Source organism: Rattus rattus, chromosome 16 (genome assembly GCF_011064425.1).
Source record: "Rattus rattus isolate New Zealand chromosome 16, Rrattus_CSIRO_v1, whole genome shotgun sequence".
Taxonomy (NCBI): domain Eukaryota; kingdom Metazoa; phylum Chordata; class Mammalia; order Rodentia; family Muridae; genus Rattus; species Rattus rattus.
The window spans coordinates 16,254,374-16,278,431 of NC_046169.1; the positions used below are offsets into that span (position 1 = coordinate 16,254,374).

The 24,058-nt window shown below is 52.4% G+C and overlaps 1 protein-coding gene across 2 annotated transcripts; it reads right to left on the minus strand.

Moving 5' to 3' along the window:
* Positions 1-1,147: 1,147 nt before the first annotated feature.
* Tsc22d4 (TSC22 domain family member 4) lies at positions 1,148-22,753 on the minus strand. Of its 2 annotated transcripts, XM_032886595.1 has the most exons (5): positions 21,468-22,753; positions 18,021-18,181; positions 11,063-11,111; positions 6,548-6,856; positions 1,148-1,627 (listed from the first exon to the last, which is right to left on the minus strand). In XM_032886595.1, the coding sequence occupies exons 1-5, from the start codon at positions 22,209-22,211 to the stop codon at positions 1,385-1,387; spliced, it is 1,506 nt and encodes a 501-aa protein (XP_032742486.1). In that variant the 5' UTR covers positions 22,212-22,753; the 3' UTR covers positions 1,148-1,384. The 2 variants fall into 2 exon arrangements, with proteins under 2 accessions (XP_032742486.1, XP_032742485.1); XM_032886594.1 differs by lacking the exons at positions 1,148-1,627; positions 6,548-6,856 and adding an exon at positions 9,915-10,606 and having other exon boundaries at positions 21,468-22,507.
* Between the last annotated feature and the right edge of the window lie 1,305 nt (positions 22,754-24,058).

A 24,058-nucleotide genomic window follows, 5' to 3' on the forward strand; every position in this document is an offset into this window, starting at 1 on the left:
CCCGAATCCCCACCCTTACCTTCCTCCTTTCTCTCCTCTTCTCTCCCGCCCAAGGAACATGCTGACACCTTTAAGTTTCCCTAGCTTCAAACATTGCTGCCAACCCCAAGCCCTGAAAACCCTCACATTTCTGTAAGTTTCTATTTGTGTTTCCTTGGGGAGCTACCTCTGTGTACGAGAGGGCAGGCGGAGAGGGAGGGCGGGACAGGATTGCAAGCCCAGGGTGCCCTCTCTTGTTGCCTCGTGCATACACAGCCTCCCTCCCAATTACGTCATAGGATTCTTCCCCCTCTCAGCTAATGAGTCACAGCTCCCGCTTACCCTCCTCAGCCCACCCTGACACCCCGACACCCTCCGTCTTCCCTAGCCTTTGTCAGAGCTCATGTGGCTTTCAGACAACCCTGGGAAGCATCGTATTCTAAGGCTCTCAACAGGGTCCGGGCAATGGAACCAAATTTCTTCCCCAGCAGATGAATCTCCTGCAGTCCCAAGTGGGCATCCTCAGAATCACAGCGTCCGAGGCTGGTATGACGTCACACTCTTGCCATCACGGCATATAAGAGACTGAGGCAGAAGGACCAGTAGTCTAAGATCATCCTCAATCTGCAGATTGAGTTTGAGTCCAGCCCGGGCTGCATGGTGTCCTTCCAGATAAAAGCTACTAAGCCTGGTGTCCTGAATTCAACCCCTGTGATTTACATGGTTCGGTAGAGGATCGGTAGAGAGAACCGATTCCTGCCAAGTTGTCACCCAGTCACGTGACCACTATGGCACGCGCGCGCACACACACACGCACACGCACAGAGACATCCTTAACTGGAGGGCCTTGGATGAGTCCCTAGACCACCCCATCTCGTGGAATTGCTCAGAGAAAAGTCAGGGCTGCAGCCAGTGGGCATGATGCCGTTGCTATGGTTACTGGCTAGCCAGAGCAGCCAAAGGCAATTCATCTCCTAGGAGGGTGTGGAGATGTAAGGACAGGACTGGCCCACTTCTAACCTATCATGCGACACCTAGGGATTGCTTTCGTGCATGGCTGTAAAGCCCCACACACACATGTGGTATGTGGGTGTTTCTTTCTCCACATACACCACAACCCCCCGAGTCCCCTTTCTGCCTCTCAGTCACGAGCACAGACTACATCTTCTCAGAAACATCCGGTATTTATTTCTCAAAATTTAGATAATTTATTTTTTAAAAAAATTTTTGAATAAACACAGAGAAGGGGAGCGTGTTCAACCCCAGGCCTGGTCTTGGGGTCCCAGTGAGATATGACACCATGGTCTCCTCACCAACAGTTCTGGCCTGACGGCCACTGAACCCTTCCTGTCAACCTTCCGTAAGAGTGAGGTGGAGACTTTCAAAGGATCTGGGGCTCCCCTGCCTAGAGGGGACTTCGGGCATCATGTTTGAGGCCCTGCACTGATTCGGAGTGACGGGAAGTGTGGGAGGCGTGAGACCGTATACGGCGCCGTCTGCGCCTCTCTTGCCTGCGAGCCAGCTCTCTTAGTTGTTTGCGAATGACCCAGAGCACCAAGTACACTTCCCGCAGCATCTCAGCCTCTGGCGTCCCCAAGGCTGACCCGGTCCTCGTATGGGAGGAAACTTTGCCAGTACTCATAGAAGACTGTAAAAGAAAGAAATATGGGGGTGTCAAGGGAGGAGAGATGGACCAGCAAATAAACGGCAAAGGGTTAGACTCCTTTTACCTCCATCAAATTAGCAGAGGCATCACCTCCTCCAGGAAGTCCTCTCGGCTTGCATTAGGTGATGGTCCTTTCTGCCTTTATGTTTGCCCCCATGTTTCTTTTGTTTTCTTTCTTCCTTCTTCCTCTCTCCCTCACTCCTTCCCTTTCTTCTCTTCATTTAGAAGTGGTAACTCACGTAACTCAGTCCGGACTTGAAAATTGCTATGTGGCCAAAGGTGGCCTTGAATTCCTGATCCTCCTGCCTCAACCTCTGCCATGACCAGGCTGGGGGTGGAACCCAGAGTCTCATGCTAGGCAAAAACTGAGCTCTCTATCCAGCCTGTGTTAGCTGCTGACAGTCTTGCACAGCCAAGCTGGCTTTGAATTCATAGTCCTCCTGCCTTGGCCTCTGAGTGCTGACATTTTAGGCATGAACATCATCAATTCAGCCTCATTTTCTCTTTTATTTCCTCCTTCCTCTCTCTCCTTTGTTTTCCCGTCCCTCTCTTACTTCACCCATTTGTCTTCCTTTCTGCTTTGGTTTTTTTTTTTTTTTTTTTTTTTTTTTTTTTTTTTTTTCGGAGCTGGGGATCGAACCCAGGGCCTTGTGCTTGCTAGGCAAGCGCTCTACCACTGACCCAAATCCCCAACCCCACTGCTTTGGTTTTTTTGAAAGAAAGTCTCATGCTGTGAATCCAGGCTAGCCCCAAACTTAGAGACTCCTCCCACCTCCACTTCCCGAATGCTGGAATTACAGGTGTGAGCCACCTCGCCATGCTTCTTTTCTTTATCTTTTTTGTTTGTTTGTTTGTTTGTTTGTTGGGGTGGGGGGAGGCGTCGTTTGGTTGGTTTTTCAAGGCAGGGCTTCACTGCATAGGCCTGGCTGTCCTGGGACTCACTGTGTAGTCCTGGCTAGCTTTGAACTCACAGAGAGTCCCTGTGCCTCTTGTCTCCCAAGTGCTGGGATTAAAGACGTGTGCCACCACAACTAAGCAACCTATTTTCTTTCAGTAAGAATAATTTACGAGACTCAGAAGCAAAGGAAATAGCTTAGTGGGTCAGATCAAACATCAGGACCTAGAGCTGATTCCCAGCACCACACAACAAACCAAGTGGAGCACCAGGGGGTGCTCTGGCCAGCCCTTCTGTGGGAAATGGCAAGGTCCGGGTTCAGCAGAGATACTGTCTCAAAAGCTCTGTGTGTTAGTACAGAGTCCCAGCACTTGGGAACGAGGAGGCAAATCTCTAAGTTTGAAGCCATTTTGGTCTACATAGAGAGTTCCAGGTCAGCCAGGGTCATGGTATGATCCTGTGTTTAACAACAACAACAACAACAACAACAACAACAAAAGCAGAGAATAGTTAAGGAAAATACCCACAGAATAGAGGAGAGTAGCCAGGCATAGTGGCAGACACCTTGAATCCCATCTCTCAGGAGGCAGAGGCACGTTCTCTGTGATTCTGAGGCAAGCCTAGTCTACATGGTGAATTCCAGAAACAGCTACGCAGCGAAACCCTGTCTTGAAAACAACAAACAAAAAGGTTTGTGCTGTTGGCATTTTTAATTACGTGCGTGTGTGCATCTCTGTGTGGGGAAACGTACATTTGAGTGCAGTGCCCACAAAGACCACAAGAGGGCAGTGAATTCACTCGAGTTACTGATGGTCCTAGGTGGGTGCTGGGAAAGAGGACCAAAGGATCCTCCGCAAGAAAAGTGTGCTTGCCCTAAGGGGGGAAAACTGTGTGTGTTTGCCTGTAAATGTACATGTGCACCACACACCATGCAACGCCTGAGATCACAAGAGGGCTGGAACTGGAGTATTAGATGGTTGTGAGCAGCAATGGGCACGCTGGGAATTGAACCCCGGGTCCTCTCCAAGAGCTGGCCGTGCTCTTAACGGCTGAGCCAACTCTACCACCTGCAGGTATCCCTAGTTTGACTTTTATTCCTGTGTATGTTGTGTGTGTGTGCGTGTATACGTGCTTAATTCTATAAGACCTTATCACATATGCAGAATTGGGCATTTAACTACCAATCAAGACCATCACAAGAGTTACTAATGGAGTTACTAAGGTTCTCCATCTATTGCGAAGGTAGTCTCAAATCAATTGGTTTCATCCCCTTTGCTGCCTTGTCTCTCACTACCCCTAGCAGTACCAGGGATTAAATCTGAGACCTCCGACATGCTAGGCAAGCACATTGCCATTGAACTACAGCCCTAGTTCATGTCGGACGACAATTATAACCTCCCCACACAGCATCTGGCGGCCACCAAACCACTTAACATGCCCTGAGTTTCTATATATTATCCTAACAGTGGTATAGAGAACAGTGGTATAGAGAACAGTGGTATAGAGAAACTAGCAGTGGGCAGCATACTTCTGTAGCTGGCAAAAAAAAAAAAAAAAAAAAAAAAGCCGGAGGTGGGGGTTGGGGATTTAGCTCAGTGGTAGAGCGCTTGCCTAGCAAGTGCAAGGCCCTGGGTTCGGTCCTCAGCTCCGGGAGGGAAAAAAAAAAAAAAAAAGCCAGAGGTTTCATCCCCACTAACATCTAAACTGGGCGTGGTGGTATACACCTGTAATCCCAGGATTTGGTGTTGGGGGGTGGCACCCCGAGGGCCAGGAATTCAAGGTTACAATAAATACACAGGAAGTTCGACACTGACCTGCAGGGGACCTTGTCTAAAAAAATTTTTTTTTAAATGAATATATAAAGATCATCTGATTAAACATCTCCAAGGCGCTTGTTCTTAAAATCAAATTCTACCACCTGGCCCTTTACCCTGCCATTCATTTATGTGCAGAACCAATTCAAATAGATCCTTAGCTCTCCCGTAACATAGACCACTCCCCCAGCTCCACTCCACCCCTCTATCCGGCCTCTCCCTACACCCTCACCACACACACACACACACACACACACACACACACACACACACACACACACACACCCGCACGCACACGCATGCACATACGCACTTCTTCCTTTTCCCCTTAATTTTCACCAAGCCAGTCAAACTCCGTCAGGCCTCAGTTTCCCCTCTCTTCATCTATGGAAGCATATTTGCTACTCCATGCCCAGTTCTCCATAGGATCCCCTCCTTTGGTATCCACGTCCTCTCGACCTGCAACGTTACTCCATTTGGGTATAAAACCAACGTGGCCTGTTTGTTCCTCTGTCTGCAGCCTCCCTGGTCTGGGTAAACACCGCTCACCACTACGGTACTTGACAATAAAAGAGGTGCTACAAAGAACTAACAGGATGGAAGGAGCTGGACACGGAGCTCGGTCTGTAGAGCACGCACCTAGCATACATGAAGACCTGGGGAATATTTGCTCGTAATCCCAACACCGAGGAGAGGGGAACAGGAAGATTAGGAGAGTTCAAGGCCAGGAAAGATGGCTCAGTTGCTAAAGTGTTTGTAGTGCAAGCCTACATTCAGATCCCCAAGACCTAGGATGAAAGCTGGATACCAAGCTGGGCAGTGGTGACGCATGCTTTTAATTCCAGCACTCGGGAGGCAGAGGCAAGCAGATCTATACAGAGTGGTTTCCAGGACAGCCAGGACTACACACAGATCCCGTTTCAACAAAAACACACGAACAAGCTGCATACGGTAACCCTAGCAGTCCTACAGTGGAATGGGAGGAGGCAGGAGAATCCCCAGAAATGGTCAGGACAGTCATCTGCAGCAGTGAGGGACAAGCAAGACACCCCGTGGAGGGGACGAAAAGGTGGCTCAGTGGTTAGAACCTTGCTGTTCCTTTTTTCTTTTTCTTTTCTTTTTTTCGGAGCTGGGGACCGAACCCAGGGCCTTGCGCTTGCTAGGCAAGCGCTCTACCACTGAGCTAAATCCCCAACCCCGAACCTTGCTGTTCTTGAAGAGGGCGGGAGTTCGGCTCCCAGCATCCATGCTGGGATCTGGCACCCTCTTCTGGCTTCACGGGCAGCTGCATACACATGGCATGTGCACGCATGTAGCACACACACATGCATAAAAATGTAATAAAACAAGGAAAAAGACTGACACCCAAGGTTGTCCTCTGGTTTTTCACACGCACGTTGCAGCACAGGCAAACTCATACACATATGAGGAGAGGGAGAGTCTTAAAAAGAAAGTGGAAAAGGAAAGAAATCGGGCATTCGGGCATAGTGATGCACACTTTTAGTCCCAACGCTTGGGAGGTAGAGGTAAGAGGTTCCGTTTGAGGGCAACCTGGTTTCTATAGAGTCCCATGCCAGCCAGAATACAGGTTGGGAACCTGTCACAAACAAACAACCCCCCCCCAAAAAAAACTAAAATAAATAAACAGAATAAAAACCTTGGGGCGGGAGAGATGGCTTAGCAGGTAAAAACACTGCTATTCTTGCAGAGGACCCAGGACCTGCAATCAGGTGGCCAACGCCCACCTGAAACTCCACGTTCCAGGGTTTCTGACAATCTTTATGGCCTCCTTTGGACAACTGCACATATGTGGTGCACATATAGACAAGCAGAAACACATATATACATAATAACTTTTTTTTTTCTGAGATAAGGTTTCTCCTTGTAGCCTTGGCTGTCCTGAAATTCACTCTGTAGACCGGGCTTGCCTCAAACTCAAAGAGATCCACCTGCCTCTGCCTCCTGATTCTGGGATCAAGGTGTGTGTTACTAACTGCCCAGCGTTTAAATAGCCTTTTAAAAAAGAATCAGAAGTAAATTTAGGTAGGAATCAATTGCAGTTATCCTCAGCTACACAGCAAGTTCCAGGCAATTCTACACAAGACCCTGTCTCAAAAACAAAACAAAAAACCGGCGATGGAGCAGGGACAGAGGAGGAATGAGTCTCAGGGTCAGCGATCAAACGGTACGTACCTTCCACCTACACAATCGCCAGCCAGACTGCAGCACCGAGAACATGAACGTAGAAACTGAATTGACTACGGTCATCAGGGAACGGCTGTCACGACTGGAACGGCTCTCTCGATCATGCAAAGGAGATCTTTCCTTGATTGAGCCCAGCACCCCTGGGCACACATCCAGGTCTGAGACCATGTCCTCTTTTTGGGCGTTGGCCAACTTTACAGTGTCAAAGTCCTTGGAAGTCTTCTCCGGTCCCTTCAACAGATGCTTCTCACGCTGATCAGACAGGCCTGGCTTGGCTAGGTGTTTCCAGAACAGGACCTAAGAAATAAGACACGGGGTGGGCTGGGTGGCTCAGTGGTGACTGCTCCTGCCAGGTTGGCCTGACAATCTGAGGTAGGTCCTTGGCTCTGGTGATGAAAGGAGAAAATCAATTCCCAAAAGCTGTCTGTGTTGTGACATGCACATTCCTCTATTCATAATAGGAATAGAAACAAAACTCAGGGGAGAGAGAGGAGACCCTGCAGTAAAGACAATGACGTGACCTTCCTGATCCTTCTCAAGTCCCTCCCTACTCATCTTAAAGCCTCCCCTCCTGTCCTATTTTGTTGAGCGACAAGGGGCCAAAAAAAAAAAAAAAAAAAAAAAAAAAGAGGAACAAAGTGGTTAAGGGTCACTACAGCCCACATGAAAAGAACCAGAACTCCCAATTCATGGGCATGTTGTGTCCGTAAAACTCACCCAATTGGGGACCTTTCGCCAAATTTGCCTAATCCATCTCAAGAACCTCATGACCACACAGCTATCTCTCTTGACACAAGTCCAAAGTATGGTACAAAGTGAGCATTTGAGGTGTAGGTGGGAAAGGCTATGGGCCAATGGCCACCACCAGAGAGGACTTGCGGGTACTGAGGAGTTTCAAGCACGGTATCGAAGGAAGAAATAAGAAATCCAAAAGGGGCGTGCCCCCCAATGACTCATGACAGGCCCTTCCTCCCCTCCCTGGGACAGGGAGAGGAGTCAAGTGGATGAGAACTTAGAGTGAGGGAGTGTTCTAGATCATTGTGAGAGCTGTCTGGCCCCAACCCCCCAAGGACCTTCCTAGACCCTCAGAGCCAATCATTGACAGCCTTGTCCCTTCTGGCCCAAGAACCAGGATACTGAAATTCACGTTGATCAAGAGCTCGGATACATTTTAGGCATTCTCTGGGGATCTTGCTAGGTGACTTTTACAACGGTACTTCAAGGTAAGTGTTTGGAGAATGAATACAAGATCCGTAAAAACTGGATTTGAAGGGGTTGGAGAGATGGCCCAGCCATTAAGGGCACTTGCTGCTTTTCCAGAGGCCCAGCACCCGCATGGTAGTTTACAACCGTCTATAACTCCTGTTCTAGGGGATCCAGCTCCCTCTTCTGGTCTCCACGGATACTATGCAGCCAGATACATGGTACAGACATGCATGCAGGCAAAACACCCATACACATAAAATAAAAATAAAATAAACTGGGTTTGAACCAGACATACGCCCAGAATCCTAGCACTTGGGCAATGAGGCAGGAGGATCAGAAGTTAAAAGCTAGCCTCAGCGGGTTAGGGAAGATGGCCCCTTCAGTAAGGAACTGACTACCCAAGCATGAGGACTTGCGTTTGGGTCCTCAGTACCCTGCCCCCAACCTTCCAAGGGTACATGTCTGCAATTCTAGTGGGGAAGCAGAGACAAAAGGATCCCTGGGGCTTGCTGGCCAGTCAGTCTAGCTTAATCCCTTAACACCAGGTCTACTGAGAGCCTGTCTCAGAGGCTGCCTCGAGGCTCTCAGAGGCAGACGGATCAAGAGTTCAAGATCAGGGGTTGGGATTTAGCTCAGTGGTAGAGCGCTTGCCTAGCAAGCACAAGGCCCTGGGTTTGGTCCCCAGCTCCGAAAAAAAGAAAAAAAGAAAAAAAAAAAGAGTTCAAGACCAGCCTGATCTACAGAGAGAGTTCCTGGACAGCCAGGGCTACACAGAGAAACCGTGTCTTTTTTTTTTCCCCCCCCTTCGGAGCTGAGGACCGAACCCAGGACCTTGCACTTGCTAGGCAAGCACTCTACCACTGAGCTAAATCCCCAACCCCGAAACCGTGTCTTAAAAAAGAAAACAAAACCTGGGAAGCGATCGAAGAAGACACCAAATAGTTTCTGGTCTGTCTGTGCATGAGTACATACACTCACACACATGTGTACACAGATACCAATCAAAGTCAGTTGAAGGCCATTGTGGGTGAGATGAGACCATCTAGCTAGACAGCTAAGGACTGGGGTGATGAGGCAGTGGGTAAGATGCGCTGACTGTACAAGCCTCAGCTGGGAGTCAGACCCTACAGACACAGTAACAAATGCTTACAATCCCAGCGCTTGCTTCTAAAAGGAAATGAGAGGCTAAGTTTAGGACAGCTAGCCGGGCATCCACAGCAAGGACAGGCCTTGTCTCAAAGAAGGTCAAAGATGAAGGCTGACACCTCTGGTCTCCACATGTGGGCAATGACACATAGTGAACACTCACGCACAAGCAACAAAGAACAGGGGCCAGCATGCAGATGAACACCTGTAGTCCCAGCACATAGGAGGACCAGGCCTTCAAGACTATTCTCCACTATATGGTAAATTTGAAGCCAGGCTGGGGCTACATGACACCCTGTTTTAAATCACCATACCCTGACCCCAAAAGAAGATACAGGGTCCAATCTGGTTGGTTGGACCAAAGACTTAAAACGCTGCTAGGAGTTCCTCTCTGATCCCCAGAGACAAGACATTCTCCCTCAAAGCTCTAACTGCTGATGCCTTCCCCCCCACTAGATGGGGCCCTTCTTGGCTGGTTCTGTCTGTCTGGGAGAGAAGCCCAGGCTGTCAGGGAGGAGCCTGCTCACCCACTGGGCCTAGTCCTCATCCAGCAAGGGGTGGGGTAGAAGCCAAGGCAGCCTGCCAGGCCTGGCGAGGGCACCATGTGCCCAAAGAGCCTGGCCCACACCCAGCCTTAAGACAAGGGGCCCATTCAGGGTTCCCTGCCCTGCCTCCAAGCAGCCGCCCAGATCCAGCCCACAAGAGGGGACGCACTGGGAAGCTGGGGGTGGATCCTCACACTCACCAAAGACTCCATTGTTATCTCCCCACCTCACACCGCCAACCACCAGCACGTGGGTAGACACCGCCCCCTACCTCTTTCCTTAGGTCACCCTGCCAGGCCTTTCCAGGGACCAAGACCATTACCAAGCCATTTTCTGGTATCTTCTCCAGGGTGACTGGGATCGCTGTGTGTGTGTACCCACGCGAGCGTGATGAGAGTGTGTGTTGGGGACAGGGTAACTATATAGCTGGACACGGCAACAGCACACCAACCTCCATATTCAAGTTTCTTCAGATTTTTTTTTAATTATAATTATTATTTTAATAACAACCTGAATCCAAGAAGTTGAAGATACTGTCCATACCCCCTCCCTGGGCAGAGGAGAGGGGGCGCTTGAAGAGAACAAGGTGGGATGGTGAGGGGGCCTGCCAGGGAAACTCCAAATCTTTCTGAGCCATCTGCTGCTGAGGGGCTCCCCAGAACACTGATACCCAGGGAAGGAGGTGGGGCTGGGTTCTTTCATGAATGAGGGGCTTCAGATAAACATCCCCTCCTGGGTTCTTTCTCTTCCGGCAAGGCCTGAGGCTTCTAGGGAGACCAGCTGGGAAGGGACAGGCCAATATTTAGCCTTCAACTCCCATCCCTGGGCATTGGGGTCGGGCGTGGGCATTAAAGCTACATAGGAAGAGGGGGCAGGCTGCTGGCACAAGGCCCGGCGGCCAGTGGCAGCCCCCAAAGGCACATTGTGAGGGAAAGAAGGCTCAGATGGAAGGCCCATTGGGTGCAGAGGGCCCGAGCCTTGGGAGCCCCGAGGATGGCAGCTGGGCCAGCTGCTCCGGGCTGGCCAGGGCACGCAGCAATCCATTTTCCTGCTCCAGTGCAGCATTCCGCTCTGCCAGGTCCCGGATCTGCTCCTTCAGCACCTCCACCTCCTCTCGCACGGCAAACATGAGGTGGGACTTCACCAAGTCCTGGACCCCAGGGACAAACAAACCTTCAGGCCCCTCAGGCCACCTCCAACTGCCTCTCCCAACCCAGGCACCTCAAGGAAGTGGTTATGATACCCATACCCCCTGGGATTGGGGATTTAGCTCAGTGGTAGAGCGTTTGCCTAGCAAGCGCAAGGCCCTGGGTTCGGTCCCCAGCTCCGAAAAAAAAAAATAATAAAAAAAAAATGATACCCATCCCCCTTTGCTCAAAGGAGGGGGGATGGAGGTTAAAGGAGAAACGGGGCAGCGGGCAAAGGATGAGGGACAGGGCTCACAGACAGGGATGAGCAGAGGTTGAGGGAAGCCAAAGGTAGAGAAGTAGAAGCAGAGAGAGAGGGCGTCTGTAACTAACTGGAATAGTTTTCATTCCCAAGTAATGGGAGGGGAGAGGTGCTAGGGACACTAAGGGGCCTCCTGGGACCAAGCATCCTTTCTTACCATGGCTTGTTCAATCTTGTTGTCAATGCCAACCAGGCTTCCGGAACCACTGGAGAGACATGGGAGTGGGGGTGGGGATACAAGTTGAGGAGGAACCCCAAGTCAACTCTGCTACAGTCTTCTGGTGCTCCCTGCTCTAAAAGCCCAGCCTATGCCCACCCCACCCAAGTACCTGTGGCAGTAGACGATGAGAGGTAGGAGGCTTTTGTCCACCCCACAGCGGGATGAAGGTCGGTGCCCAGGCCCCCCCAGGCCCTGGTGGGAAGGAGGTCCCGACGGCCCTCGGATTGGGGATGACCCCCGTGGGGAGCATGGGGAAGACACGCAGCCCCTTTTTCGGGGTGCCCCTTGTGCCATCCCTACCACTCGAGTCTCATAAGATGATACCAAGGACTTCACAGAGACCCCTGGCTGGGACATTCCTGAGGTAAGGGTCATCAGTATCCACTCCCAACCAAAAGGCTGTGTCAGGCAGAATGCCTGGGGGGCTCAGAGCCCCCCTGGGCACAGTAGAGTTCTGCGATGGATGCCAAGCAGGCAGAGAGGAGACCGGACCTACAGACTGCTGCTCTGAGAGATATACACCCTGCCCTCCCCCTCAGGGCAAGGCACAGCTGCCATTGGCTCCTCGGGGACACGGGGACCCCCTCCCTTGGCTCCACAGTGGGCGGGAATTCCCAGACACACATGGTCTGTGCCAGTGTCCCCTTCTCACCCTGGCACCACTCCCAGACTGGAGGGGAAGGGGAGGTGAAGTCAGCTGGTAAGGGTTGGGGGAGGGGCTGTGGGGCAAGAAGGCTGGCATGGGGAGGGGCTTGAAGGTGAGACCCTAGGACGCATGTCCCCAACCTATGCCTCCCTTTCTGCCCTGTCTGGATTAACCATGGTCTCCCTCAACTTTGAGAAAGGGGACAGACAAAGGGGGCAGGGTAGAAATATATGTATCTTGGGTGGCTCTTAAAACGTGGGACAGAGGGTTTGGGGATTTAGCTCAGTGGTAGAGCGCTTGCCTAGGAAGCACAAGGCCCTGGGTTCGGTCCCCAGCTCAAAAAAAAACAAAAAAAAAAACAAAAACAAAAAAAACCAACAAAACGTGGGACAGAGGGTCCCCCACTTCAATGAAGGAGAGAATTAGGAAAGGTTACCATAGCAACAGAACCCCACCACCATATTAGGAACCCTATAAATCAAAGGCAGCCACGTACAGGACCTGAGACCTGGGTATGGAGGTCTTGCAGTGAGTCAGAGCTTAAGAAAAGGAAGAAAAAAAAAAAAGGTGCGGCTGAACATGGGACACTGGACAGAGAGGCAGAGACTTTAAATCAGTAGTCAGGTAATGAGCCAGTTAAGGGGCAGGCCTGGCTGCAGTTTTGAGCAGTGGCCACCAGAGGGCAACTCACGCCTGGCTCAAATGCCCCAGGGCTCAGTCTCCCGACTGGCACCAGGCTAGTGAATCTGCTTCTTACTCAAGCCCCTCTGGTCACTCAGGACTTTTTCTAGGGTCTCCTTGCCTGCCCCAGGCTGCAATGTCTTCCCTTTGGCTGCCGGACCAGAGGAGGCAGGCTTTTGTTTCGGTTACCTAAGCGTCCTTTCTGCTTTCCCCAGGGACACCAGGGTCTCCAGCCCTGTGTCGTCCCTCCCCTCGCCGCCACCCCCTCCCCCCCCAGTCAGGGTGCCACTTGGCTCCACTCATACATTGCTGTCACTTTTGTAATCCCTCCCCACTGGCTGTCAACTTCAACCTGCTTTCCTACAGGGGGAATCTATACTCAGTCCAAGGTGACCCTTGCATGAGGCCCGGCCATCAGAAAGGGAGCTGGGAATTTTCCATTCCCTGGCCAAGCTCTGGATGCAGGAGGTGCTGACAGGTAGAACCACCAAGGAGGTGAACGGGCTAGAAAGAGCAGGATATCAGTGACTAAGGACACGGGGCGGGGGGGGGCTCCAAAGGCAGGGGACACGGGAGATGCTTAAGAATGGAGGTGGGGAGCAGAGAGGTTAGAGGGGAGAGGGCAAGAGGGCTCAGTGGGTAGACTCTTGCCACTAAACTCGACAACCTGAGCTCCATTCCAAGAACCTACAGTGTGGAAGGATTTCCCCAAATTGTCCTCTGACCTCCACAAGCCTGCCAAGTTATCCCTGGACACACATGTGTCAGCACACACACACACACACACACACACACACACACACACACACACACGAGAAAGAGAGGGGGAGAGAGAGAGAGAGAGAGAGAGAGAGAGAGAGAGAGAGAGAGAGAGAGAGGAGCGAGGGACGGAGGGGCAGAACAGAAAAGGTGCAACCAGGCAGTGTAAAATTTGTTTTCAAGATACTCCAATCCACAGTACCTGGGAGGGGAGTAGGCAAAATCCAATACCCCCTTTCCAGTGCATAGAGCAGCCAAGGATGGGCAGACGTACCAGAATAGAGGTGTCAGCCCCGCTTGGCGGACACTCCGGCAGACATGCCAAGTTAAATCCTCTACTCTTGCCAGAAATAAAGGAATAATACAACAGGCAACATTTGTTGGCTGGCTGATGGCTATCTTGTGTTTGTCTAGCTCAGGAGTTTTTCAAAGCACTTCCCCTATGCCATTCGAGCCTTAACACTTGAAGGGAGGATGACTCTGGCAAGCCAGGCCTCACCTTTGATCAGCCCTGCGAGAGGGGCTGGTATGTGCTACACTGGGATTCTTGGGTAAGGCTAGGGGCAGGAAGGGCAGGTGCCTCGAGCCTCTAAGAAAGTCTGCAGGCGTGAGGACGAGGCGTGAGATCTCCCCTCGCCGGAGACATGTCTCCCCATCAGCCTGCAAACCACCAGGGCTTCCAAGTCGGGTCAGGCTAAGACTGCAATGTCAGCCCAGCGTTTGTTCAGTGCACAACCTAAGTGGACACAGCAGCCCTGAGGGACAGACTTTCCCATCCAGGAGGGCCTCTCTGAAGGCTGAGAACGGAGGACACGAGTTGTCTGTGAAGGGCTGGACGTGGAGGCCAGCTTAGCTGCCCACATATGCTCTAGGAGCCCTCAGGGGCTGAGCCTGAGGCCACAGAAGTGGCATGGAGCAATCCTGTCTATGCTCTCTCCCAGATCAGATTCTGTAGTGTCTTGGGGGTACGCAGGGCAGGGGCTGGGCTAGGGAAGGGGAGAGGCTGGCTGCTCGTCCCAGTTACTGAGCTGTCCCTGCCTCTGTCTTAGCAAAAGGCACCCTAAGGACCATAACCACCTCTTATTCTCTCGGGAGGCCCGCACACCAACGGGGAGAGAGTGGCAGGAGATTGAGCCCGAGGTTCACAGACAAGGCTGAGTGACCTTGGACACGTTCTCAACACACACACCTCACCCCTTTTCTTTTGAGTCTCATTGTTTTGAGTCTCATCTGGAAAGTGAGGAATCATGGGATTGCTTTTACAGTTCCATGAGGTAAGTGTGTGGAGGGGTCATCCAGATGGCTCAGTGGGTTAAGAAAGGCGGCTCTCCACAGAGCATAATTGGATCACCAGGACCTACATGATAGAAGCAGAAAAGCTCACAGCCTGCTCTCTGCCCTTTGACCTCTACCTCTGCAAAGTGGCACACATGCGCATATATATATACACACACACACACACACACATATATATATACTATACATATATATACATATATACATATCTATACACATATACATACACAAATAAATGAAAAAAATTAAGTTAGCAGGAACTTGGGAGATATCTCAGCAGGTAAAATATTTGTGCTACAAGTGTGAGGACCCGAATTTGACCCCCAAAACCCAAGTCAAAAAAGCCAGGGGTAGTGGCACATGTTTATAATCTCAAGTCCGGGGTGGCAGAGACAGGGAAATCCACAGGTCTAGCCTGCCAGCCAGAATGGCTGATTCAACAGGTCCCAACCAGCGAGACAGCACCACACATACACAAGCGGGATAACTCCTGAGGGACAATAACCAAAGCTGCCCGTGCACACACACACACAAACACGAACACGTGAAAACACGCATGCCAAGAAGGCTACAGGAGAAGGCGAGGGGGTGGGGCTCTCCTGTCATCTCAGCCTCTCAGGAGACTGGGGCAAGAGGATTGAAAGTTCGAGACTAGCCTGGGCAACTCAGTGAGACCCTGCCTCCAAGTTCAGAACAACAGGAGGAAGTGGGTAGGGGTGGGGCTTTGTTATATAGCTCAGCGGTAGACAGCACTGGACCCAAAAGGAAAACAGATGAAATAATGTGGTTTTTCTCCCTCAAGTCTTTGGGAACCACTAGCTAGACATCCGCCCACTTTTTCATCCCGCCCAACCTGTACGGGATCACAAATCTTCCAACCAGGAGCATATAGTCTGAATTCACATGCATCCTATTTTCCCATCCCAGATCCAAGGACAGGTAAGGCACCCCCAGCTCAACTCAATACCCTAGTACTTATTACCACAACCCATTTTTTCCTTCTCAAAAGGGAGTTATGTGGAATTTGTGTCTTCTAGCTCCAGGAGGCACAGGTGAAGTGGGCTCTACCCACCCCATTCCTAGGGGGTAGAGGATGGCCCAGCCCAAACCCGCTGGCCCAGCCGGGCGAGGCACTGAGCCCCAGAGCCTTGAAGGCTAGGAGCAACCGGTCAGACTAGGGTGTGCAGAGCGGGTGGGACAGAGAGAGGGAGGAGGGGACAGGGTCAAAAGAACGGTGCTATGGAGGCTTCAACAGGTAGAACTCTTGGTGACAGAGAGAGCTGGAGGCCCGGCTGACAAGGGGGCAGAGGAGGTACATGAAGCCTTTTTGCCAGGGAACTTCCCAAATTGGGGGGGTGGGTGGGGTGGGACGCGCTGAGAATAGCATCAGATCAGAGCAGGCGACTCTCTGGCCTTGGCTGACCTCACACCTCACACATTCCCGAGAGCCAGCTGGAAGGCAGTTCAGAAGCTACCCAGCCTAGCCTTGCCCTGCCTTGCCCTGCCCTGCCCAGCACTAGCCCCCTGCCCTGCAGTTCTATTCCCAGCCACCCCTTTCTCCTTTCCTTTCTGGGTCTCCGCCCTCTCACTGTGCTCCTGGCTTCTTTTGTGGGCCAGGGTCTAATTCCAAGGGGATGGTACCACAAAGGAGAAGGTAAGACGGAAAGACTTGCATCTACAGTAGGTCTCCTGGAGACACCCACTCAGTTAGGCCTCCTTGTCCTTCCCAACAGGAAGTCCCTCCTCTGAAGGGCCTCCAACAGGAAGTCCTACTTCTCCCTCCAATAAATGTGGAGGCTTGCTAGCTCTTCTGCCCCAAGCCTACCTCTCTGACATGGTCAATATGCCTATAAATACCGAAAGCAAAAATGTCTGCCTACTATGTCACCAAATTTGACATTCACCGGCAAGGCCAGCAGAACTGTCCAGTGCTGGACCCCTCTGCAGCCCTGCATTGCTGCAGGAGGCCTTGGTTTCCATGTTCCTCCCAGCTCTGTGGGCCACATCCTCTCAGAGGACAGAACTTTAAATCAATTCTTTCTCTCCTTCCTTCCCTCCATCTCTTTTCCTTGACCCCCCCCCTTTGAAGATGGTTTCATATTGCCTAGGCTAGCCCCTAAACTTTTGATCTTCCCACCTCGATCTTGACCCCAGTGGTAGATTCTAAAACATGTACTACCAATCTGGCTTGTGCAAGTGCTGGGACCACAGGCTTCAAGCATGCTGGACCAGCTCTGTAAGCAACATCCCCAGGCCCCACAATACACTACTCGTTACTGTTTTGCTCTGTTCTGAGGCAGGGTCTCCTCTTATAGCTCAAGCTGCTCTCCCAAGCTGGTTTACTTTGTCCTCCCACCCCTAACCCACTGCCCACCACAGGGTCCAGCAATGGCCGTCCTAGAACTCATTCTAGACCAGGCTGGCCTCAAATTCAGAGATCCACCTACCTGCCTCTTCCTCTGCCTCTGCCTCTGCCTCCTGAATGCTGGGATTAGTGTTTGTGCCACCACACCCAGCTCCAGGCAGGTTTTAAACCCACGGTGACCCTCTTTTTTTTTTTTTTTTTTTTCCATTTATTTATTATATATAAGTACACTGTCGCTGTCTTCAGGCACCCTAGAAGAGGATATCAGATCCCATTACAGATGGTTGTGACCCACCATGTGGTTGCTGGGATTTGAACTCAGGACCTCTGGAAGAGCAGTCAGTGCTCTTAACCACGTCTCCAGCCCCCATGGTGACCCTCTTAAATCAGCCTCCCAAGGGCTAGGATTACAGAAGCTACCACAGTCAGCTCCTCCCACTTTTTTTTTTTTTTTTTTTTTTTTTTTTTGTAGACAGGATCTTCCTAGATAGCCCAGGTTGGCCTTGAACTTAAAAAATAGCCGCCTACTTCCACCTTCAGAATTCCAGGTCATACACCTTCCAGGCAATGCGTTCTTGGTACTGAAAATTCCTGGGCCCTAAAGTAGTCTGTGCAGATTCCAAGGCTGTCACATGTCACAATCCTGGAGGACCTTAAAGCATCCTTTCCCCCTTGGTGCTGGGAGATGCTGATGGGAAGGCACCGACTGCCTATTCGTCCTATTTTGTTTTGTTTTGTTTTGTTTTTGACATAGTATGAGAGTCCACACTGGCCCGGAGAGGGTTTATGCAGCACTGGAGACTCAACCCAAGGCCTTGTGCATGCTAAGCAAGCACTCAAGCCACTGAGCCCCAGCCCCAGCTGTCTCCCCATCTCCCCTCCCCATTTTCTATTCTCGTCTCCAGTATGCATGCCAATGGATTTGATTCCTAAGCAAATGACCTCTAGATCCACAAGAGCTAATGACTCCCTTCTAACTCAAAAGCTCTAGACTTAACAGTCCTGAGTCAAGGAATCCCACCCAGCTTTCTCCACAGGGAGTGGGTCCCACACAAGCTTCACCCAGTGATTATGCCCCTGCCAGGTCTCTGTTTCTCCCTAGCTGTGCAGGTGTGACAGTGGGTGTCGCCCTCGCGTCTCCCACCTACCTGTCGTCATCACTGTCCAGGTGACCGCTGATGGCCAACATGGACCGAGCCAGGCTGAGGCTCTGGGCTGCTGCGGCTCCGAATGGGTCTGGAGACTTGTGAACCAGGCTGGCATCGAAGTAGAGGGCTGGGGAGTTGGGGCGAGAGTCGATGGGAGGTACCTGGAGGCAGAAGAGTGGGGACCATCACGTAGGGTGGAGACTGGGATCATGGCTCAGTTGATAGAGAGAGGGGAGAGTGTGGGGTGTGCCACCTTTCAATTTCTCCCTTTCCCCTGATCCCTTCTCTTCCCAGCTCTAACCTTCCCCTCTTCCAGACTTGCTAGAAACCAGGCAGGAACTAGAGGTGTGATGGAGGGACAGAATTAGCCAGGTCTCCCAGTTAGAGGATACTGAACTTAGTATCTTTTTTGAACTAAGTTCTCCTATACAGCAGGCAGGCCTCAAAGTGACTCTGTAGCTAAGGATGACCTTGAACTACTTACTTACTGGCCTTCCCGTCTCCATTTCCCAGGAGTCATAAGCAAGTACCACTACCTAGTGTATGAGCTGCTAAGGTTCAAACTTAGGGCTCTGCACATGCTTAGGCCAGCACTGCACTAACCCAGACACATTCTCAGACCCCTCCCTCCCCAACCTTCTTTTCTGGGACAAGATCTTGCTATGTAGGCCAGGCTGGCCTTGAACTTGCCATCCTCCTGCCTCTACCTTCCCCCAGTTGTGTCCCTTGTTAAAGTCACTCAAATGTCCCTATAGAGACACTTCCCCACTGCTTACTAGTCCACTGAAGTTTCATTTTTCATGGCATCTAATAGGGTTTGAAATTAAAGCATGTATTGTGTCACCCGTGCTGAAGGTGAGCTTGTTCCGTGGCTGTCTGCAGAGTGAAGGACTCCTCAGAAACCGCCTCTCCACACCCACTACCCTGATGGTGGCCTCAACTTCTGGGGACCCGGGATGGCGTTCAAAGATTCTCTACTCTGCCTTTGGGGGAGGTGGAGCTTTGTGAGAATGGGAGGGGAGGGAGGAGACTGGGTGTGGACCTACATAACCCAACAGGCAGATGCTGGGGGCAGCTGTAAAAGGGTGGAGGTGACAGGCACTGGACAAGAAGCCTCTACAAGGGCCCCTGAGAGGCCCCTACCTCAGGAAAGCCAAGAGTGGTTAGAGGGACAGAGCTCTGCAAAGGGGGCACAGGTATCAACCACCTCCTGTCCTCAGTCAACCTCCCTCAGCTCTTTTTCAGACCATAAAGCTGAATGAAGAAAGTCTAACTCTGGAGGCAGGGAAATAGTGACAGTTACAGGCACACAGGAAATGATCGAGGCCGATTGGGAGGAAGGAAGGGGGGGTGCTGGGGACACTGTGGGGCAAGAGACAGGGTCTACAAACCCAAGATAGGCTTGGGCCGTGCCTGAGGAGAGCAGAGGGCCATCGAGATGGCTGAGGGAGTGGAGAGGCTTGCAGCCAAGTTTGGCAGCCCGAGTTTGATCCCACATGGTGGAAGTCACACAGCGGAAGGATTTGTCCTCTGACCTCCACATGCACACCAAGACATGCACGCGCCCGCAACACATTCACACACACAAATTAAAGGAATAAATTTAAAAAAAAAGTAGAGCAAAAGAGTCATTGCCCCGAGAGAGTTGGGGACAAGAAACGATAGCTTATCCAGGAGACAAGAGTTTAAAAAAAAAAAAAAAAAAAAAACCACGAGAAAGATGGGAAATTTGGACCATGAAATGGGGAGCTGAAGGCCAGGAGAGGGTGGGAGAGCTGGTCCTGACCAGTTCTAACAGGGCTCAGGCTTAAGATATTTTTACACTGTGGTTTGAGCCCATGGCCAGTAAGAGACAGAACCCTCTCCCTCACTCCCTGCTTTCCCTGTGGCAGCCAAGGTGTTATTTTCTCCACAGCAGAAACATCCAACTCTCCAATCTCTAAGTACCCAACCTTCAACACACACACACACACACACACTGACACACACACACACACACACACACTGACACACACACACACACTGACACACACACACACACACACACACACACACTGACACACACACACACACACAGACACACACACACACACACACACATACACACTGACACACACACACAGACACACACACTGACACACACACAGACACACACACACTGACACACACACACTGACACACACACACACACTGACACACACACACACACACACACACACACACACACACACACACACACACACACACACACACACACACTGACACACACACACACACACACACACACACACTGACACACACACACACACAAACACACACACACACACACACACACACACAGACACACACACACACACACACACACTCACACACACACACACACACACACACACACAAACACACACACATGCACACTGACACACACAGACACACACACACACACACACACACACACAGACACACACACACACACACACACACACACACACACACACACACACACACACACACACACACACACACACACACACACACACACACAGACACACACACAGACACAGACACACACACATAGACAGACACACAGACACTGACACACACACACACACTGACACACACACAGACACACACAGACACACACTGACACACACTCACACACACACACACACACACACACACCAGGCACATAGGCATCCTGCCCCCAGCCCAGACTTGTGGGTAGCTTCCTCTTTTGGAGACAGGAAACAGAAAGCGTAGAGGATTTAACTCCTTCCCAACTGCTTCCCTACCTCCCACTCGATGGTCGATGAGGTCACCCCATCCCACACTCCAGAAGGCCAGGTCTAGGGTACTAAAACCAACCAAGGGTGATATGCCCCACCCCCTACCCCAATTCCTCAGAGAAACTGGTTTGCAGTAAGGCTGAAAATGGGGCTGGGCTGGTAGCTGTTGGTTAGAATAAGGACCCAGAGGAATGCCTACCTTTTATGGCTGCCCCAAACCCCTGCCAGCTCCTCCCCTCCAGGGCCTAGCCAGCCACCAGGCTGGAGCCTCCACCCTCATCACCTGCAGCCAGAGAAGGTAAAGGCTGAAGTGGGCAGGCCACATCGGCCACAGGCTTTATGGACACAGTCAGGGCCAAGGGCAACAGTGTGAAGGCCACAGAGGAAGGAGAGAAAAGAAAAAACGACGGGAAGGGGAAAAGGAAGGAAGGAGGAAGGAAGGTGTAAGTGTGCCCAGAGTAATGAAAGCCTGGGACAGAAAAAGAAAGGATTCAGAGTTCAAACTGAAAAAACGGGAAAAGGGGACTTTATGCTCTACCCAATAGGCAGCCAATATAGGGGATGGGGGGGGGCAGACGGAAGTTGAGGTGAGGAGGCCCAGGATATAGGTCAGACGACTGAGTACAGTAGGTCTTGCCCCGCCCCCCATGAGCCCATCTCTTACCTTCCCTGTCTCCTCTGGAGCTACTAACTCCATCCTCAGCCGAACTGCTCCATCTCTTCTCCGTGACAGCGGAGGGGTTCCGGCTGCTAACCCCCCAGACTCCACTTCTACCCTCAGGGAGGGCAGGGTTTGAGCACTATCTCCAGTCCCAGGCCCTGGGGGGCGCTGCTGGGGTGGAGAGGCTGACAGCGGGGGCGTCTCCACCTTAGCCTTGCCAGGTCCTGCCAGCTGGCCCAGCCCCCCTGTGAAGGATCGAGCCTGTGGTCCAGGAGAAGTAGGGGGCGGGCGGAGCCAAGAGGTGGGGCCCTGAGACAGGCCTGGCTGAGGGATAGGGGTGCTTATGCCCAAGCTAGCCAGCTCCAACCTAGAATCCAATGATCTGCCTCCGGTGCCTCCTGAGGCCCCTCGAATTCCCTCCAGAAGCCGACCGAAGCTCGGGGGCTCCAGGTCTCTCTCGTAAACATCCACACACGTCCACCGACCTCGTCGATAAGGCTCTCCTAAACCTTGGGGCAGCTTCACCACCCGGAAACGGGAGGCAGGGGCTCCAGGTGGCGGAGAGCCATTCCGGGGGGTGCCCCTGCCCCCTGGATCAGGGTTGGGTTCCCCGTTGGGGAGGCGGGGCGGGGGCCCAGCGGGAGCCGGAGGGGCAGGGGGGTCCGAAGCCCCTGGGCTTCCTGGGCCCTCATAGTCCGTGGTGACGCTGGTGATCTGAAAACTACTTTTCTTCTTACCACCACTCATGGTCCCTAGGGCTCCGGACTGGGCTGGGGTGGGGGAGGGGCTGGGCTCCTGAAGAGGGGCTCAGGCACCTCTGGAACAAGGGGGCCACATGGCAGGGACATCAGGGCCCCTGGGGACGTCTGGGTCCGACATGGCAGGAGGGCCTTGTGGGAACTTGGGGGTGCCTGGTTAGTGACTGGAGAGGGGAGGTGGCAGGAGTGGGGGGGTGGGGGAGCAGAGGCAGGTTTTTCCTGCTGCTGTCGCTGCTGAAACCCCAGAGCTGAGCTTGCAAACTGGAAAAAGAAAGAGACAGAAAGTGAGCGAGTGTGTGTACGTGAGCAAAAGAAAAAGCAGGGGCCAAACCACCTCCGGGGCTTCCTCTCGGGGGAGCCGACTGGGGGGAGGAAGAAGAAAGCCACTAGAGACCCAGAGACAAGTAGAAATGACAGACCGGAGCGGAGGGGACAGAATTCAAAGCACCCAGAACAGGAAGAAGCAGCTGGGACCCAAAGTTGAACATTTCATGCTTGAAATCCAAAGTCGTCCCCAACACGTATCTCCAGGGCCAGGGGCAAAGGGGTGAACCGGCTCCTCCCCTGAAAGGGCCACCCTGAGGCCTCTGCTGGGCCTCAAGCCCACCCCACCCCCATTCCAGCTCCCCCATCGCTGGTTAGGCACTGCCCGCCAAGCCAAGCGCGCCCCGCCCAGCCCGAGAAAACTACCTACCTCTCGGGCCTCGGCCACGGAGCAGAGCTGGAGAGAAGACCTGGGGACTAAAGATGCCTATTTTTTTTTTTTTTTTTTTTAAATCCTAAGGCCTCCTAGCGCAGGCCACGGCAGGCAGCAGTCAAGGGCTGCCCAGTGTTCTCTGGCGTCCGCATCTCACTCTGCGAGGCATCTCGGTGGAAAGTTTGCAGTTGAGACGAGAAGAAACCAGCGCTTCCACGGGGGAGCCCAGGCGCAGCCTCCGTTAACACTCCACGGGTCTTCTCTGTTGCCGTGGGAGGGGGCGGCTCAGCCCCCCGCTGACTCCAGTCCCTTGAGTGGCTCGCTCTCTCGCAAGGCTCCTCCCACGTGGCCCCACTGGATGTATCTCTCGGCTCCTCAGCTCCGCTCCGCTCCGTCTCGGTCTGGGTCTCGGGCTCTCTCTTTCTGGGCTGTTGACAACCCCCACACCAGGAAGTCCTGCCTTCTCGGGCCTGCTCACTGCTCCTCTCCTCCTCCTTCCCCTCTTCCTCCTCCCCTCCTCACCCCTCCTCCTCCCTCCTCCCCTCCCTCCTCCCTCCTCCTCCTCCTCCTGAGGCTCTCTGCCCAGCTGGCCTGGGCCAGGCCTGCCACAGCCGCAGCCGCAGCCGCAGCCGCAGCCTACAGTTGCTGCTGCTGCCGCCGCCGCTGCTGCTTCTGCTGCTGCTGCGGCCCCAAACTGGCTGCTTTAACCCTATACCTGCCAGGTTCAGGGCAACTCTGCCTCGGAAGGAGGGGCATGGAGGGCGGAGAGAACGAGGAGGAGCCTGCGGGAGGCCAGGGATTCCCTTACTTGTGGGCTTTTGGTGCCACTGGGCTGCAGGCTTTCCAAAAGAGTCTCAAGGAACGTGCCGGACATGGTCTGGGTACCTGGCTGTTTATAAATACCTAGTAAGAGTGACCCACTGGCTGTGATTTGTCACGGCGTCTCTGGTTTTCACCGTAAGTTCACGAGAAACTCCCCCTCCCCACTCTGTTTTGAAAAATGAGCGGTTATGAAAATTTTCAAACATGCCCCAAAGTAGAGGAAATAGGATAATGGACGCCCACGCGCGCCATCATGGACTTGTAACAATTATCAGCTTTGCCCAATCGTGTTTCGTCCCTCCAATATCTTTTCTCGG